This window comes from Rhea pennata, chromosome 3 (genome assembly GCF_028389875.1).
Source record: "Rhea pennata isolate bPtePen1 chromosome 3, bPtePen1.pri, whole genome shotgun sequence".
Taxonomy (NCBI): Eukaryota; Metazoa; Chordata; class Aves; order Rheiformes; family Rheidae; genus Rhea; species Rhea pennata.
The window spans coordinates 121,532,836-121,548,134 of NC_084665.1; the positions used below are offsets into that span (position 1 = coordinate 121,532,836).

The 15,299-nt window shown below is 39.3% G+C and overlaps 1 protein-coding gene across 3 annotated transcripts in view; it reads left to right on the forward strand.

The window, feature by feature from the left end:
* The window catches only part of KLHL29 (kelch like family member 29), a 373,000-nt gene that overhangs the window by 295,760 nt on the left and 61,941 nt on the right, over positions 1-15,299 (forward strand). For all 3 annotated transcript variants that reach the window (XM_062573180.1, XM_062573181.1, XM_062573182.1), the window contains one exon: positions 14,445-14,583. In XM_062573180.1, coding sequence (XP_062429164.1) covers positions 14,445-14,583 — 139 coding nt within the window. The remainder of the gene's footprint in view (positions 1-14,444; positions 14,584-15,299) is intronic.

The following is a 15,299-nucleotide window of genomic DNA, read 5'->3' on the forward strand; positions in this document are numbered from 1 at the left end:
TCCCGGAGGGCAGGGCTATAAGCTTAAGCACAGCACCACCGGGCTCAGCCGGCTGGCTGCCTTTGGCCTTCCACTAACGACGCCCACGCACCACGGCACCCTCTTGTGCCATCGTGCCTTAGCGTCTTGGGTCCCTTCGATCACCACCACTGCCGCTCCGCACTCCGTGTCGTGCTGGGGACAAGACGGTGCAGGTGTGTGGTTTGGTGCTGGATGCAGCAAGAGGAGCAGCTCGTTTGGACTGTGAACCTCATCCACCTAGGAGAAGGTGAGGGAGCAGTTCGGCATTGCTTCATGAACTCAGTGATTTGATTAAGCTAGTCAAATATTAACGTGCCTGGTGAGGTAGACCAGAATATCCTCTGGATGTATAAATATTCATATACTAACATCTGCCACAGCTGCAGAGCGGTAATTCTCATTTCACGGGAGGAAAAAAGTCTCTTTGAGGAAGGTCCAATGTAGCAGAGGGTTTCTCTCTTCATACCTGTCACTTAAGAAGTTGTGTAACTTTTTTTTTAATAAACTTCCATTATTTTAGAGCTAGCCTAGTGTGTGAGGATTTAACTCCAACATAACCATTAGCAATGTGCCTGCTTCACTTTTAGTATGTGCGTGTGAGGTAGTATTTTCCTTCCACTATAAGAAAAACCTCCGTGACCATTTGCAGTCTGCTTTCTGCCATTGACCCGCTCCAGAAGCAATCCCACTTTGCCCCGTGAGTTGTATCAGCTTTTCCTTACGCACTTGACCTCTCCAGCTGACACTTCAGAGCGCGCCCGCCGTTTCCCATGGCTTGACACAACCCCCTGCAACTCCAGGTCCTTGCTCTTTAGACTTGCCCCATATGGATCTACACCCCTCTAATGCCAGCAGGCTTACTATTTCAGCCTAGCTCCTTGTCAGTTGTTACGTTTATTTTTTCATATCCAATACACTAGAAATCTTTGTGGCTTTGTAGTTTTTGGCATCGGGAAGGTGTTTTTGTGGTGCATCACCAAATGTGTGAGTGTGCAGCAATTCTGTTCTCTTCACAATTTCAAAAAGAACTTGAATAGGATTGTTTTTCAAGGCAGGTCCAGCCCAGTTATTAGTGACAACATCGCTTTCTTTGATAGTGTTAGGTCTTTTGTCTGCTCGGGTAGAGCACCACACAGTGTTTGCCATTATTTTCTCTACAATTTTCTCTCCTTTTCCTTGCCAGAAGCTGTACTCAGTACTCCTCAGTTGTTTTAAAAGTGGGGTTTTTTTCATTTTTAGATTAAATACCAGTGGCCGTGGGAGAACTTTATTTGCCTACTTTTTGGGTCCTTCGGCTTCAGGGAAAAAAAAAAGGAAAGAAAAAGAAAAAGAAAAAGAAAAAAAGAAAAGAAAAGAAAAGAAAAGAAAAGAAAAGAAAAGAAAAAGACGTAAGAATAATTAGACTTCACAGTTCTCGTTCTGAACTCTGATTCTTCTTTTACTTAAACCGGTATTAAAGTGTGCTGTTGAAATGATGGAAAAATTGAGTGATGATGGCAAGAATCCTGCAGTCCCTTGCAAAAGGAGACACACCATTTTTACAAGGAGTTGTCATTGCAAGCTATTCCCTGCAGTAGAGATTTAAAGCTCCAATCAGGTACTGAATGGCTATTTTATAGAGCAGAAATTTTCCTTCCAGCTTTATCACCTTTGACATTACAAGGATCTGGTCACATGCAGCTTGACCCTATTATTTCTGGAGAAGCCACTATTTTTTCTTTAAGACAATTTATAGATAGGTTAAATTTTCAAGAGCTCCTAAATCCCAGGCTCAAAAGTTACTTGGGTATTTTGCAAAATTTCATCTAAATCTTCTGGTTTTTTCACTCACTATAGTTCATGCAGGTAAAGCCCTCAAAGCTTCATGTTCAAAATTTGGCACTCAGAGAATTATGTATTTTTTTTTTAAATTGCAGACGACCTGAATTACACTTCAGTCTAGCAATTTCATGTCCTTACAAATGCGACAAGTTATCCTAATCACACTCTGCAACAACGTATTACTAGAACCTTTAAAAAGTACAGCCAGGAGAAAATCACAAGTGTACCAGAGGGAGTTGAAGAATAAAGATGTAAAACTTAAGGGAAGAAAAGGAAAGCTAAACAAAATTCAAGACATAAGCTGACTGGAAAATTAACATTAAAAAGTGTCAGGAAATCGAGAAGCAGTGCTTCTTTGATAGTATTGTAAATGTGTATCTATGTAACTATTTATTTTACAATACAGTAATGGGAACCAAGTTCTGTTCTCAGTTAAACTGGTTTGTTTGAATGTGTAAATACTTAAGATTGACTAAAAGGCCATTGCATCAGTTTAACTATACTTGTGCTGTGCAGCTATAACTGAGTTAAAGCAACCTCTGATTATAGATAAATGGCTACTGCCTGATGTAATATTTGACAGTGTCATCACCAACACAAGTTTTCATTGAAACTGTTTTCTATTGTAAGACACCATTTCAATCAATCAAACACTTTTTTTTCCGAACTGCACTTTTAAAAGACATTAATCATTTTAAGGGAAGAGGTACAGGTACAGAATTTTTTTAAGATATATTTTTGTTCCAAAATATATTTTATATTTATTATCCACGTTTGATAAAATTCAATGGCAGTAGACCTGATAGTTTCCTAAGATGTAAATGGTCAAATATTCTATTTTCATTTTAGAATGTCAGCCTTTTAATTGTGTTTTTCCTATTTAGTACCAGAGTAACATCTTATTTTCTAGGTCAACATTTCATATTTGTGTTGTGGTTAAAACAGTTGACATTTTGAATAAAAATATAGTAATTTATTGTATTAATTAAAAACAATGACCTAGAAAAATGCTTCCAAACTAACCTAAAGACATCACTGTAGTGAGACATGACAATTGTGCTGCATTGTTGCTCTTACTGGCATTTCATTAAATACAGTAAAAATATACATATAAATGAAAAAATAAAATCAAGAATGATTTTCATTGTTAAAACACTGCAAATTGAATATTCAGTCTGGAGGAAGGCTCATATATATTTGGGGAAACAAAACCAACTTTTGAAGTAAGTACATTTCTTGTGAAATGTGAAAAGCAGCTTTTGCGCAGGTAGATATTTGTTCCTTTTAGATACATGATAGTTTTTTGCTGCCAGAAAGGGGAGGGGGAAGGATGTGCGAGGTGAAATCCTGAAGCCTTTGAAGTTTAGCCATGGATTTTTAATGAGTCTGTTCCCAGGGTTGTTCATTTGTACATATAGACTGCTAATACCATATAGTTAATTAAAAATGCAATAATTTTTATAAATATGTATATAAAATGTGAAAATTAATGGTCCAGAGAAAAAAGAAATAATAAACTAAATAATTATTTCTCTTGAAATGAGCTCAGACATACGACTCACTGTTCAGTGACACCAGGTTCCACTCTAAGTCATAGGGCGAAATATCATTGAAGACAAAGTAAATAATGCCCAAGTATTTCAGTCCTAAAGAATGCAAAGGACAAATTAAAGAAACACAGACAATAAATAGTACTTGTTTCATTTACAGTTCTGTATGTTCCCCTTTGAAGAGCTCATCGCTGAGATTAAAACTGCAAGAAAGAATCTGCCCTTGGAGAGGACCTCAAAGGAGCTTTATTCTCCGGATTGGTAGTAAACTCCATCTTAGTGTGTCACGAGTCAGTAAAATAGCTTCTAGATGGACACTGATTTCTGTTTTAAGTTTGGCATCCTAGATTATATCCTAGTTTAATCACTAAATAATTAGTGGGGATACTGACATGACTTCTTCCAAGTCCAGTGTGCCAAGGACAAGTATTTCTGCCAGGTACATAAGGGCATAAGGGCATTTATTATTTTCATTGTGAGACAGGCAAATCCATACAGAGCAAGACTCTTCAGTCTACATTAAATTCCATTTTTTTCAGTTTACCGAAAGCTGTAGCTCTCCTGAACTGTGTCGTTTCAACAGTGTCTTCCAAAGAGGTCTGTTAGCCCTCAGCATTTCTTATATTTCACTAAGTCTTTAACACTCAGTTTCAACTGGAAACTGTTAACGTTTTGCTTCTAAAATGTCTTTTCAGAGCACTGCAAGTGGCTTTATGGACCACCATCATTCTGCAAACTGCAGCTGAGGAGCCGCCAGTCTAGATATTTTGGTCATTAGCAAGAGAAGCTGTTAGTATCTTAGATTAAAATAAGTCTTTGATTTCTCGCAAAGGCCACTAGTAGAGGAATTTCCTTCAATTCTTCTGTAAAACTTTACAACTTTGTCTTCACAGTGCAAGTTGGAGCCCTGGTGATGTTGTCATTTGAACTGAAGCTGTATTGCGGCTTCTTTTGTTCTCTCCTCTCCTTAGATGTCTGGTTGCTGCCTGCTGGCTTGCAGGAGTGAACGGGATGACTTGTGGTGACAGCTGTAAAGTTGAGGATGGGAGCAGAGAGAAGAAAAAAGCCCTCGTTCAGCTAGGAGGGGGCTTATAGCTCTCTGTTTCCATAACTACACAGAAGGAGGAAAACATGCTTCTTTCATGCTTGTCTAGATTCAAAATTGCCTGTTGTCATCCTTTCATGGGTTCAGCACCTCTGTGGGTTGGTCGCTGTAACATTTTCAGATTATGAAATTGCAGTGGAATTTGTATATTAGCTTCACCGTTGAAATCTTAGCTTTCTCTTATTCACCCTGTTTTCTGAGATGTCCCTTTATTTTCGTTTGTACTTGAAATGTTTTAGGCAGGTCTTACCAACCTTCTTCTTTATTTGAAAGTCATTCAGCTCTCAAAATAGTCCGTATAAGCTTGCTTAATTCTTAGAGAGTCTATAAATTTAAATAGTCATTAAATAACTCATTGTCCTTTAATCTTAAGAAACTTCTTAAAAATGTCCTTTTTTATTCTGCATTTGGTAAGGCGGTTACTCAAACATTTCCTGATAACTTTTCCTCCATGAATATAAACAACATTTGCAGTTAAATGGTTTCTTACATTATCAGCCAGTGACAGCCTATATTATCTTGCTGTACTGTACAAACTACAATTCATGCAACACAGATACTAGGAAGTGAGTTTGCCAAGCTTTATATAAAACCATTTCATATTTACCAGAATACCTTCCAAAAGAGTTTTCTTTTTTTTAAAAAAAAAAAAAAAAAAAAAAGAACAAGGATTAAAAAATGAGGTTTACGCCATTAGGAGGAAACATGAGTTCTGTAGAAGTGAGGAACATTTTACAAAACACTTCAAGCAGCTACAACACTGCTAAGCTTCAAAAACTTTTTAGCACTTGGGAAAGATTTTTTTTTTCGATTATAAAATCCTTCCTATCTCTAAGATAATTTTTACCTAGATGTTAGAAAATGTTGTAAGTAGGGAGATGTTCAAATAAAATCTGACACAAATTGTGGCTTTTTTAACATGGGATACCATGTTCCTAAAGTTAAAAAAAAATAAGAGAAGTGTTTCTCTGAGATGGAGCCCCCCTCTCCAACCACTCATTCCTATTCTCTCCCGTCACTTTCCCCTACTACCATTCCCAAGTTTTCTGTCTTCAGATATCTGTGCAATTACACCCCAATGCTGGGGCACAAAAAAATAACAGCTTATTTATCATTTCCTCCAAATCTCTTGTCATTTAGGATTATGAGGTAAGATAATAGCCTCACACTTAATTGTTATTACTTCTTTAACCGTGGGTGACTGTGAGCACGTCACTGTCACATGCTGAAGTTGTAGAGCAGCAAACCAGCTGTTGAGGAAGAGCCGTGCGGTTGCAGAATACCCTGAGGGAGGTCCTCGAGTTGCTTGGCAGTGTTTTCATTTTTTCTTTTGCATTATTTGATTGCACCTGTCCGTTCTGATAGCGTAATGAGTCACTGAGACTCAAAGTGCAGACACACTGTGCACTGAAAGACCAGGTCTCTGTCGTATGAGACACCCACCAGATCAAGAGATGCTGTCACGTGCACTCAAGCCAGTACCTAACATACGCAGGGTACTAAGTCATCCACTGAGTATGTAGTATATTGAGATTTACCGCTTTACTAACTTCAGGTAGTGGATAATATCTTCTCAAAGTGTGAGATTTCAAGGCCAAAGCTTTAAATTGTTTTTATTTGCCTTCATCAGGAGTCACATATTGCAGTAGCATGAAATGTTAGGATATGACTGTGGTACTATTGTTCAGTAAAGATGAGCTTATCTCAGAGAATTGCCTTACATGCACTTACCTACAGATTAAGAAAAAACTAAGTCCTGTCCTTGGTGAAACTGGGTGCTTCTAGGAGACTGCTTTTGTTTAAAGTAGGCAGAGGACACCCCCACGTGCACTCATTAATCTACGTGAAGCGCTGAAATCTTTGATTGGCAGGTGTTTCGCACCACTAATATCTGCAATTTATGTTGGATGCATCACTGCTTTAGTTTAAGAAACCTGCTTGTTATTTTCATATTTCAGAAAACAAGCCTGCTGTATGCGTGCACATTCATGTGACCGATTGCCGTTAACACACAATTCACAGCTTTTGTTCTTATCCCACCAAAACTGGTCAGCATCTGACTATTGCTGACACGTCCGCGAGCCTGTTGATTACACTATCAGTTTCACAGATGGGTGCTTCTTGTTCAAAGCTTTCAAAACTAGAAAACGTTTAGCTAATGCCTTGCACTACATAAAGAGATCAAAAAGGTCTAAAAGCTATCTGTGAGTCTTCTGCTGCAAGCAATTAGGGTAATACTGAATCCATCCCAAATCACATGGTAATAAATATTTTAGTTATCCCTTAAGCATGTATTGACATTCAGGGCTGTCTACTGGTAAATAAAACAATCAGAACTAAATTTCTATTTGAGTCTGGGCTGTTCTGAGTCTCCAATGAGCAAAGATTTTTTTTTCTTCTCTTTCTCTCTCTATCTCTTTGTCTCCAGAGAAAATTATTGTGTGTCTGGAAACCAAGTTACAGTGCTAACTGAAATAGTGGCATGTTATGTATGGAAGGGGGGCTAGGCTAGCAATTCTGCAGGGTCCCCTGAGATTTCTTTGCCTTGTCCAGTACAGAACAGAGTGCAGGCAACTGTATGTTTGATCAGAAGTGAATCCTGAAAAAAAAAGCAGCTTCTGACATAGGAAGCTCCATCTTCATGTAAACACTTCTGCAGGTATTTGGTCTTGCTGATCCATTGGGTCATGGATCTCAGTTTGTGTTGGAAAACTGAAGAGAGCAGATTATTTCCATGGTTTGTTTTCATTCTTTGTGTTCCTCTATGTATAATATAATTGCAGTTCACTTTCAAAGCCACTCAAATATGTGCACTGTGCATATGTAACCCTGTGCAATTATAAATAAGCGAGCATGGACAACATAGAGGACCTTACAAATCAAAGCACCTGAGTCATTCAAGCTCCTGAACTCCCTTTTTTAATATTTTTTCATAAATTGTGGCACCAGTATGTCTCCAAAGTTATGTTTGAAGTGGATTTTCTAGAAATTAGGTGTGTAGCTCATCTCTGAATGTAAACAGCAAATGTGTTGGACTAGTTCTGTGGTGTAACTTGGGGAAATATTGACTCTGTAAGGTGCAAAGGTTCTTCAGGTACCTTCTAACGTCACTTCCAGTTATGACAATAGCCTGAAAATTGTTTTCAAAACATGCTACTGTGGTGTCCCTGAGTTTTTAATATCCTGAGAAAGGCTCCCTTTATATGTACAGTTGTACTTGTCTTCCTCAAGTAAGCAATCACTGCAGCTGACTGTTGACCCTTTCTCACCATAAGGTGAGAAGGATTTGTCTATGTGAACAATGAAAAATTATATAGCACAATGAGTATATTATTGCCAACAGTCCTTTGAGCAGACTTATCATATACTATCACATATGTGTTGTTCAGTATGGGATTTAAAAATATTTTCCCACTCTTCATCATCTGTTACTGTTTTCTTTAGCAGCACAGGTGTATAACAGTGTCAGCAAGACTAAGCAGATCTAGACAGGTCGGTCTACACAACAAAGTCCTGCTGCCATAGTCATATCAGCTCAGGCTATGAAAAATTCACACCTCCTCATGTTTCACATTGCTGTGCTGACAAAACCCAGCATACATCTATGCCAGCAGAATATGACTCCCATTGGCTTTTGTTCAGAGAGCTTGGTGCAGCTACTGCAGCAATGATACCTCTCCATCAGCATATGCTCCGTCTTCACTTGGTCGCGAAGCTGTGGTAGCAGAGGCTGTGCAGTGCATGGCCTCGCTGAGCCTGCAGTGCTCCAGCAGCCGTCATTGAGCTTTTGTCAGTTGTTCGTTTTATCTGGCCTAAGGGCTTACAAGAGCAAAGTGTTCTGGAGACTGGCTATAAGCAGGGAAGTGTTTTCAGATGCTTTTGGAGCTGGCTGGCCTGCTGTGCAGAGTCCATAATCAACACCCTTAATTTTACAGACTGAGAGAGAAGGGCCGTACACCCTGGTATATAATACAGGAACTATTGCATCTTTTTCCCTTTGCACTTCGTCACGGCAGTTGGAGGAGAAGGCTTCACCTTTTGTCTGCTTTTCCTATCTCACAGATCAAGGATTACATATAGCTGAGCCCCTGCTCTGTTATGCCACCTTCACTTCCTCTTCCTGCCCTTGACAAGAGTTTACCATCTTCTGGAGCAGCATTCTGTCACCAGAAGGCAAACGCTTTTGGAAACAGTTTACCTGCAACAGATTTAGTGACATCTATTGCCCCCAAATAGATGGTCTCAGGTATTTATGTAACCTCCCTTGGTAATCCATGAAGGGAGACACCCATGAAAGAGGATACTTGAGCCTGCCTGGTTTAGTGCACAGAAGTGGATAGGTTGTGTATGAGACTGGCTTACACCCCTCTTTTGACTACAGAGGCAGCTGGAACAGCTGGACATGTAATTTTTAGGGTCCAGGAAGGATACTCAAGGTCACAGGATAGTATCTGAGACACCCTCAATTGTTAATGGTTCCCACTAGGTCTCTCTCTTTCCCCTCTGTCTTTACTACTGTTCCATTTCAGAACAAAAGAGAATAAGGAACCTATTTCTTTTCCTCCGTCATGAGTAGGAAGCTGCTCTCCAGAGATATGTGCTTTCTTCACACCACATGGAAGTTGCTATAGCCAGTAATGTATTTGTCAGCTGGAAAGCAACTAAAGCCCTGCCCGATAATCATGGGAGGCCCTGAGGGATGTTGCTCAGTGATGGCTGGGTCTGCAGTGTCAAAATGCCCCCATGGAAGGAGAACAGCCTCGGCAACTGCACAGCCAAGTGTATCTAGCAGACTGACCCAAAAAGGTGACTAGGCATTGAACTGCTACCTCGTTAGGCAGCTGCATTGAGCTACGTATCAACAGCATGAGAGTAGACAGAGCGTGTAGTTCTGGCAGCATCATTAGGAAGTACTAGCACATGTAAGAGGAAGACACTCTTCTTCTCTTTGGAACCACGTAAATGACATAGAGGTTCAGCATGGCACAGATTGCCCTGACACTGTTAACTTCCCAGTGGATGATTAGGTCTTTCACTTCATAATTTAACTTCTTGTGGCTACATAAAATCTACTGCTGTCTATTAAGTGCATGCTGGCACTGAACAGTTAAAAAGCTTTCTTTGTATAACTAGAACATAACCTTGAGAATTAATCTTTTTATTTATTAAGGCAAAAAAAATGAATTTTCCTTCTCATAACTTTTCTTGGCTTTCCCACATTTTTGGAGCCAATCATGAAAGAATGAAGCTATCTGGACAAGCATTGGTCTCTTGCATGTTCTTCACAGGAATAATTAGTGATATTTCACCAATTACCCCTTGCAGTTTTATAACAGGTTAGTTATTCCAAACAAATTTTTAAAAACACTTTTTGTGAAACTATTCTTCCTTATTTCAAGGCTTTTCATATTTTAGCTGTTACTGCTACCTTTCAAAGTCACATCTGTCAGAATTTAAGCTGAAGTAATGAGTTTGCTATTAAAAATGGAAAGAAACTTGAGAATTTCTGTTGTGCCATTGGCTTAGCAAGGATTTTTGACTGGGTACCTAATTTCCACTGTACTTGAAATACAAAATAAATGGCATTGGAGAGTAAGTTACATGTTCATTTTTATAGTCAGATCATGAGTAATTAAAAAAAAAAGGTTTAAAGGTTTACTGTATGATTTCTCTTCCCTTTACTTGGTCTACAGTATTGCACAGTTGCTCTTGGTCCAATAATTGATCCAAGGCTTATGGACTCTCTGGTTTAATTTGAAATTTGTCCATTAATTAAGAGGAATAAATTGTAGTATAATGAGTAGAGCTGGAGACCAGGAATCAAAGCTTATGAGTTCTTCCAGGCTCTGTTACTGACTGGGGAAAGTCACTTACATCTTCTGTCCCATATTGTCTCTGGGACTCTCAGTATAATTACGCTTAAATACCCCCAAGCAGTAATGGCGAGGCTGATAGTGGTGAAATGGAAAGCTCTTGCTTTCTCAAACTCCGTAGAGATGTTTGGTTGTGGCTTTCAGGTCAAGTCCCTTTTAGGTTCTGCTGCTGTGCAGTTGATGTAATTATGGAAGACCATACTGGTGCCTGTTATTTACATCTTTTTGAAGAAAATGTTCAACCAGTCTTTGACTGAGAATGACCAACTCGGTTTCTGAGATCCCAGAGCAGATGGGCCCCTAAGAGGGGGAAGGAAAATGCTTTGCGCTGTGGAGGTGAGTACATTGCCTATGAGTTACTGAGAAAAGGGAACACAAGTGCCCTCCTGAAACCTTTAACTGACCCTGCACTTCATTTTAATTGAATCTCTTTAAAAAAGAAATCAAGCAAGCGAAGGAAGAACCCTCTGTAAGAGCAAAGAAAGCAGGGAAATAAATAAGCAATAGGAAATACTCAGCACATCTCTGTCTGATTTGTCTACTTGTTGGATAAAAAGCTGAAAATTAGGAGTACCCCAAAAGAGGGACTAGCGGGAGACAGTCGAGATCATTTTTCACTGCCAGGACTGCACTGTGTTGTCTCTCCTTTTACAACTCATCGGCAGGCATTATTACCTGGTGAAAAAATTTGTTTTGCAACTGATCCTGAGTCCTCATAAATCATTAATGCCTGGCTAAGCACAGTGTGAGCATTACAAATACTCTGAGAATGAGAGCCCGTTCTGATATAACCTTGTGTCCAATACTAATGCCTGCTAGTTATTTAGTAATACAAAGGGGCCTCAGCTAGGAAGATCGATGAATCAATGCAGTTTCCTGACTTCCTTCTCTTCTCCTTCGTCCACCTGCCTTTTCACTTTATGATTCAGAAACTGAGCTGCAAAAAATAAAATAAAATAAAATAAAAAAGGGGTGTTTGTGTTTCAGAGGAGGACAGTATAGTAAGTCGGAGGATAAAGAGGGAATTACCTTCTCCAGGTGGCTGTAGGAAAAGGAGAAGCTCCAATTTCTGATCAGGGCTTGTTCTGGTTTCTGTCTTTTATGAGCCAAATTGCACCAGTGCTCCAGACCTGTTTTTTGTGGTGTACCTCCCTTAATGAATGCGTGTAGCAGAAAGCACAGTGAGATGTATAAAGGGCAGAGGTAGAAGCTGGGCCCAGGAGCTGCAGGATTGAATGTAATTAAAGGTTGCTCTGTAAAGTCTCTATAATCAGTCCATTATAGGGAAAGCTGTTTGGGGATGTTGGTGCTCCAACCAGCTCTCCTGGTGGACACAGAGAGCCCCGCACCCATCAGTGCAGTGACCACCCTTTGTGCCGAAATATTTGGCAATCTCGGCTGTTGTCATGGTTTCAAGGATGGTCTCTACTATCCTGCTCATGCTGAACCCACCTCCAAAATCTCCCAACCTATTCAGAGCCTAGTTTAACTCTCTTTCCACTCCCCTCCTGCCGTGCGGGAGTCCATCTGTGTGGCTGCTGTTCGTGCACTTGCTGTCTTTGAACATTAAGAATAATTGATCGTGAGCTTGAAAAAGAGGAAATGGAATGAAGTGAAATAGAGATTGACCTCTTCTGGCATAAGTGTAATCTTAAACTTGTATGGCTTAGTCTTGATTGGAGCCCCTGACATGAAAGGAAGATTGTGCAGGGCTGCTGCTGAGACTACGGAAAAGGAAGGAGATTGAACAGCAACGCAGAAAAAGTGCTAGTGGATGGAGGAAAGAAGATGGGCAAATCTGAGCACAGGAATGACAGAAAACAATGAAAAAAAAGTGAAATTAAATAGGGGATAACAGAGAATGTCTGAAAGTTTGGAGGGAAAAAGTAACTGTCTTTAAGGCCAGAAATGATAGAAAATTGGTCTGGAGGAAAATGTAGTTACTGTAAGTGAAAGTGGAAAAATGGACAAGACAGAAAATAAAAGCAGAACATATGTGAAAAGGGAGAGAAAAATATTTCCTCCTCAATCCTCTCCAAACAGATGTAGCTAAGATAGATCTAGTGCTATGCTTGTGAAACCAGAGGTGTTGGGCACTCTGACCATAAATCTGACGAAACACCCACTGTTTCCTTGGTCTTCAGCTGAGACCTGAAATGTTCATGGCCAAGCCAGACGGTAGCACAGACCTGATGCTCTTCTGAGGAGGAGTGAGCATTTGGATCCCATTTTAGGTTTCACATTTGCTTGAAATATATCATTGTATTTTGACTCAAATAGATTCTTGAAAAATGGTGCATGCTATAGCACCCACAGGACAGAGTGGTTTATTTTCCTCTATTATAGATCTGACACGAGCCCGCTGTTATTTCCATGCCCTCTCTAATGATCTGCTTGCTCTCTAGAGAGCACTGACCCATTTCAGCACAGAATAATTAGCCTTTCAGACACTACTGTGTTTCCATTAAATAGACATAAATGTGCTAGGTGACATTTATTTACTTAGGCCTGAAAAATGTGCACCACAGATGTTGGGGTTTGGGTGAACTTCAATTTCTTTTAATGCAGCATGGTATATTTGCATGCTTTCTTGTTTAATCATTGGCAATTTGCTGAAATGATTCTTGCTGAGTTTCATTGGAGGAGCAAGGGGCATAAAAAGAGATTATTTGGGTCTAACTCAACTTTACCATAAGGCCCTTTGGCACTGCTTTGGCAATACAGTGCCGAAGCCCAACAGTGGCTTTAAATACCATTATAGTTACACACTCTTCAGGTCCTTTTACTTTGTGTAAAGCGGGCCTCCACATAAAGAAATGCTGATTTACAGATCTGTCTGAAGAGGAATGTGTTCAGGGTGTTACATGGAGAAAATGAGAACCTTGACCTATTGCAAACATAAAATAAAACCAAAATCCTTTAGTATTTAAAATCAGCTCTTTTATCACCTTGATTACTGGCTTCTGAACCCCCAGACTATTGCCCAGGTGAAAAGTATATTATTCATCTTGATAGCCACTTTGGTCTGCAAACTTGGAGAGAAGTCTTACCCTTAAAGGTCCAGCCAGTATATAAACCATGTAGGTTGCTTAGTAGTACACATCCAGACGTGACAATGTGGCACGCTCCTATTTCATTTGGTTAGTATCAATAGGCTGTGTAACAGGAGGCATCGTGCAAGGTAGGTGCTTTATTGCAGGATGGAAACACTTTCATAGGTTATTTTAATCATTACGATTCTTTCATGATGTGTGAAAGTTGATTGTTGCTGTAAATGAAGCCATTGAAGGCTGAAAAATAAAAATGCTGTGATAGTAAAAATCCTCAGAGTGCGAAATGTGGGAGCTGCTGTAAAAGGCAGAAATTTATTCTGTGTATGAGATTATATTTTGTCATGAGGATGTTTTTAAGTTAATTCTGAAACATACAGTTGTAGTCTATGCAGCTGAGGTATATTGCAAGATGCATTAATAATTTGGTTAATGTGTTATTCACTATAATTTAATATTCATAGAGTACTTTTGCATTCTTTTATCTGAGAAGCTTAACACTTACTATGTATAAGTTAAGGAGATGTTATTTTTGCAGGTCTTGTGGTTTTATTATTTTGATCCATATCCAGTTTATATTACATCATAGTACCATATTTTCACTAATATTATTCCAGTATGTTCAAAACTTATTTGCATTTGGATAGAAATTCATTAGCTCTTGATTTTTCTTATAACAAATTATTTTCAACTTTTCTGTGATAATGCATTCTCTGTTTCTGATTTGCTGATGCTAAAGCATTTTGTTTTTGTTTTTAACCCTTCCAAATTTAGGATTGTTTTTTGCTTTTTTTCTGTATATATATTTCTGTTGTTTAGACCTACTGGTTCCCGCTTTTTCTTTTTTTTTCTTTTTAGTGTGTTATGTTTGTAACTTCTGACTGTCTGTGTTGAGCCAATCTTACCAACAAAAATATCAGTTGTTTCCTGTTTCTCTACTTCTTTACAAAAAAAAAGTAAAAAGTAAAAATAAAAAAAACTCTTAATGGGAACCCTGGCACTGTCTGTCTTCTCTGTTCTGCAGAAATGTTGAAGGAGTTGAACCAGCAACGCAGAGCGAAAGAGTTTACAGACCTGAAAATTATTGTTGAAGGCAAAGAGTTTGAAGTCCACCAAAATGTTCTAGCTTCCTGCAGCTTGTATTTCAAGGACCTGATTAAAAGGTTTGCCTTCCTTCCAGCTGTGATCTGCTCTGTTCTTTTGTAGGGCGCATTTGTGTCGCTTTTTTTTCCTCCCCTCTCTTGCAGGTTTATGAAGATTGAATCTCCTGTCACAGAGCCAGTAGCCATTCTTTCCACCTCCTCTGAATGTATTTCCAAACCGAGCCTCAGATCCATTCGTTACACATCTGACTCGTACAACGTAATTATTTCTGACCAGTAGCGGCCTGTTTTGGCCGAAGAAAGTGTTCCACCACTGAGAGATTTAAGGCGAAAACAAAACTGCTAGAAGTGATTCAGGCCACAGCTGAGAATTATGGCTGTCTGTGTTTTCAGGGGACTTGTCACATACTCCGAGAGTTTGTCCTTTGGGCTACAGTAAGCCATCAGCATGCTGGTGAAGGATGCTGCGGCGCCATGCCGCCGAACTGTTTTGAATATGTTAATCCCTTCACCCTGAAATCTTTGTTACATGCTGTGTGTGGCTTTTATGGGCAAAGGGATTGATATTTTTATTATTTGGGGACTTTTAAATGAAGAAAAGGCAACGGATGAATTTGTCTAGGAAAAATTGGAAATAAGACAATTTCGGGGAAATATATAGCTCAGTCTGCATGTTAGACTAAGAGTAGTTTTCTCCTACAAATACTTTGCTTTAGCTTAGGGTAGGTGTAATACATACATTTTCTAAACGTCATGTCTCCACCTTCGCATTTTGC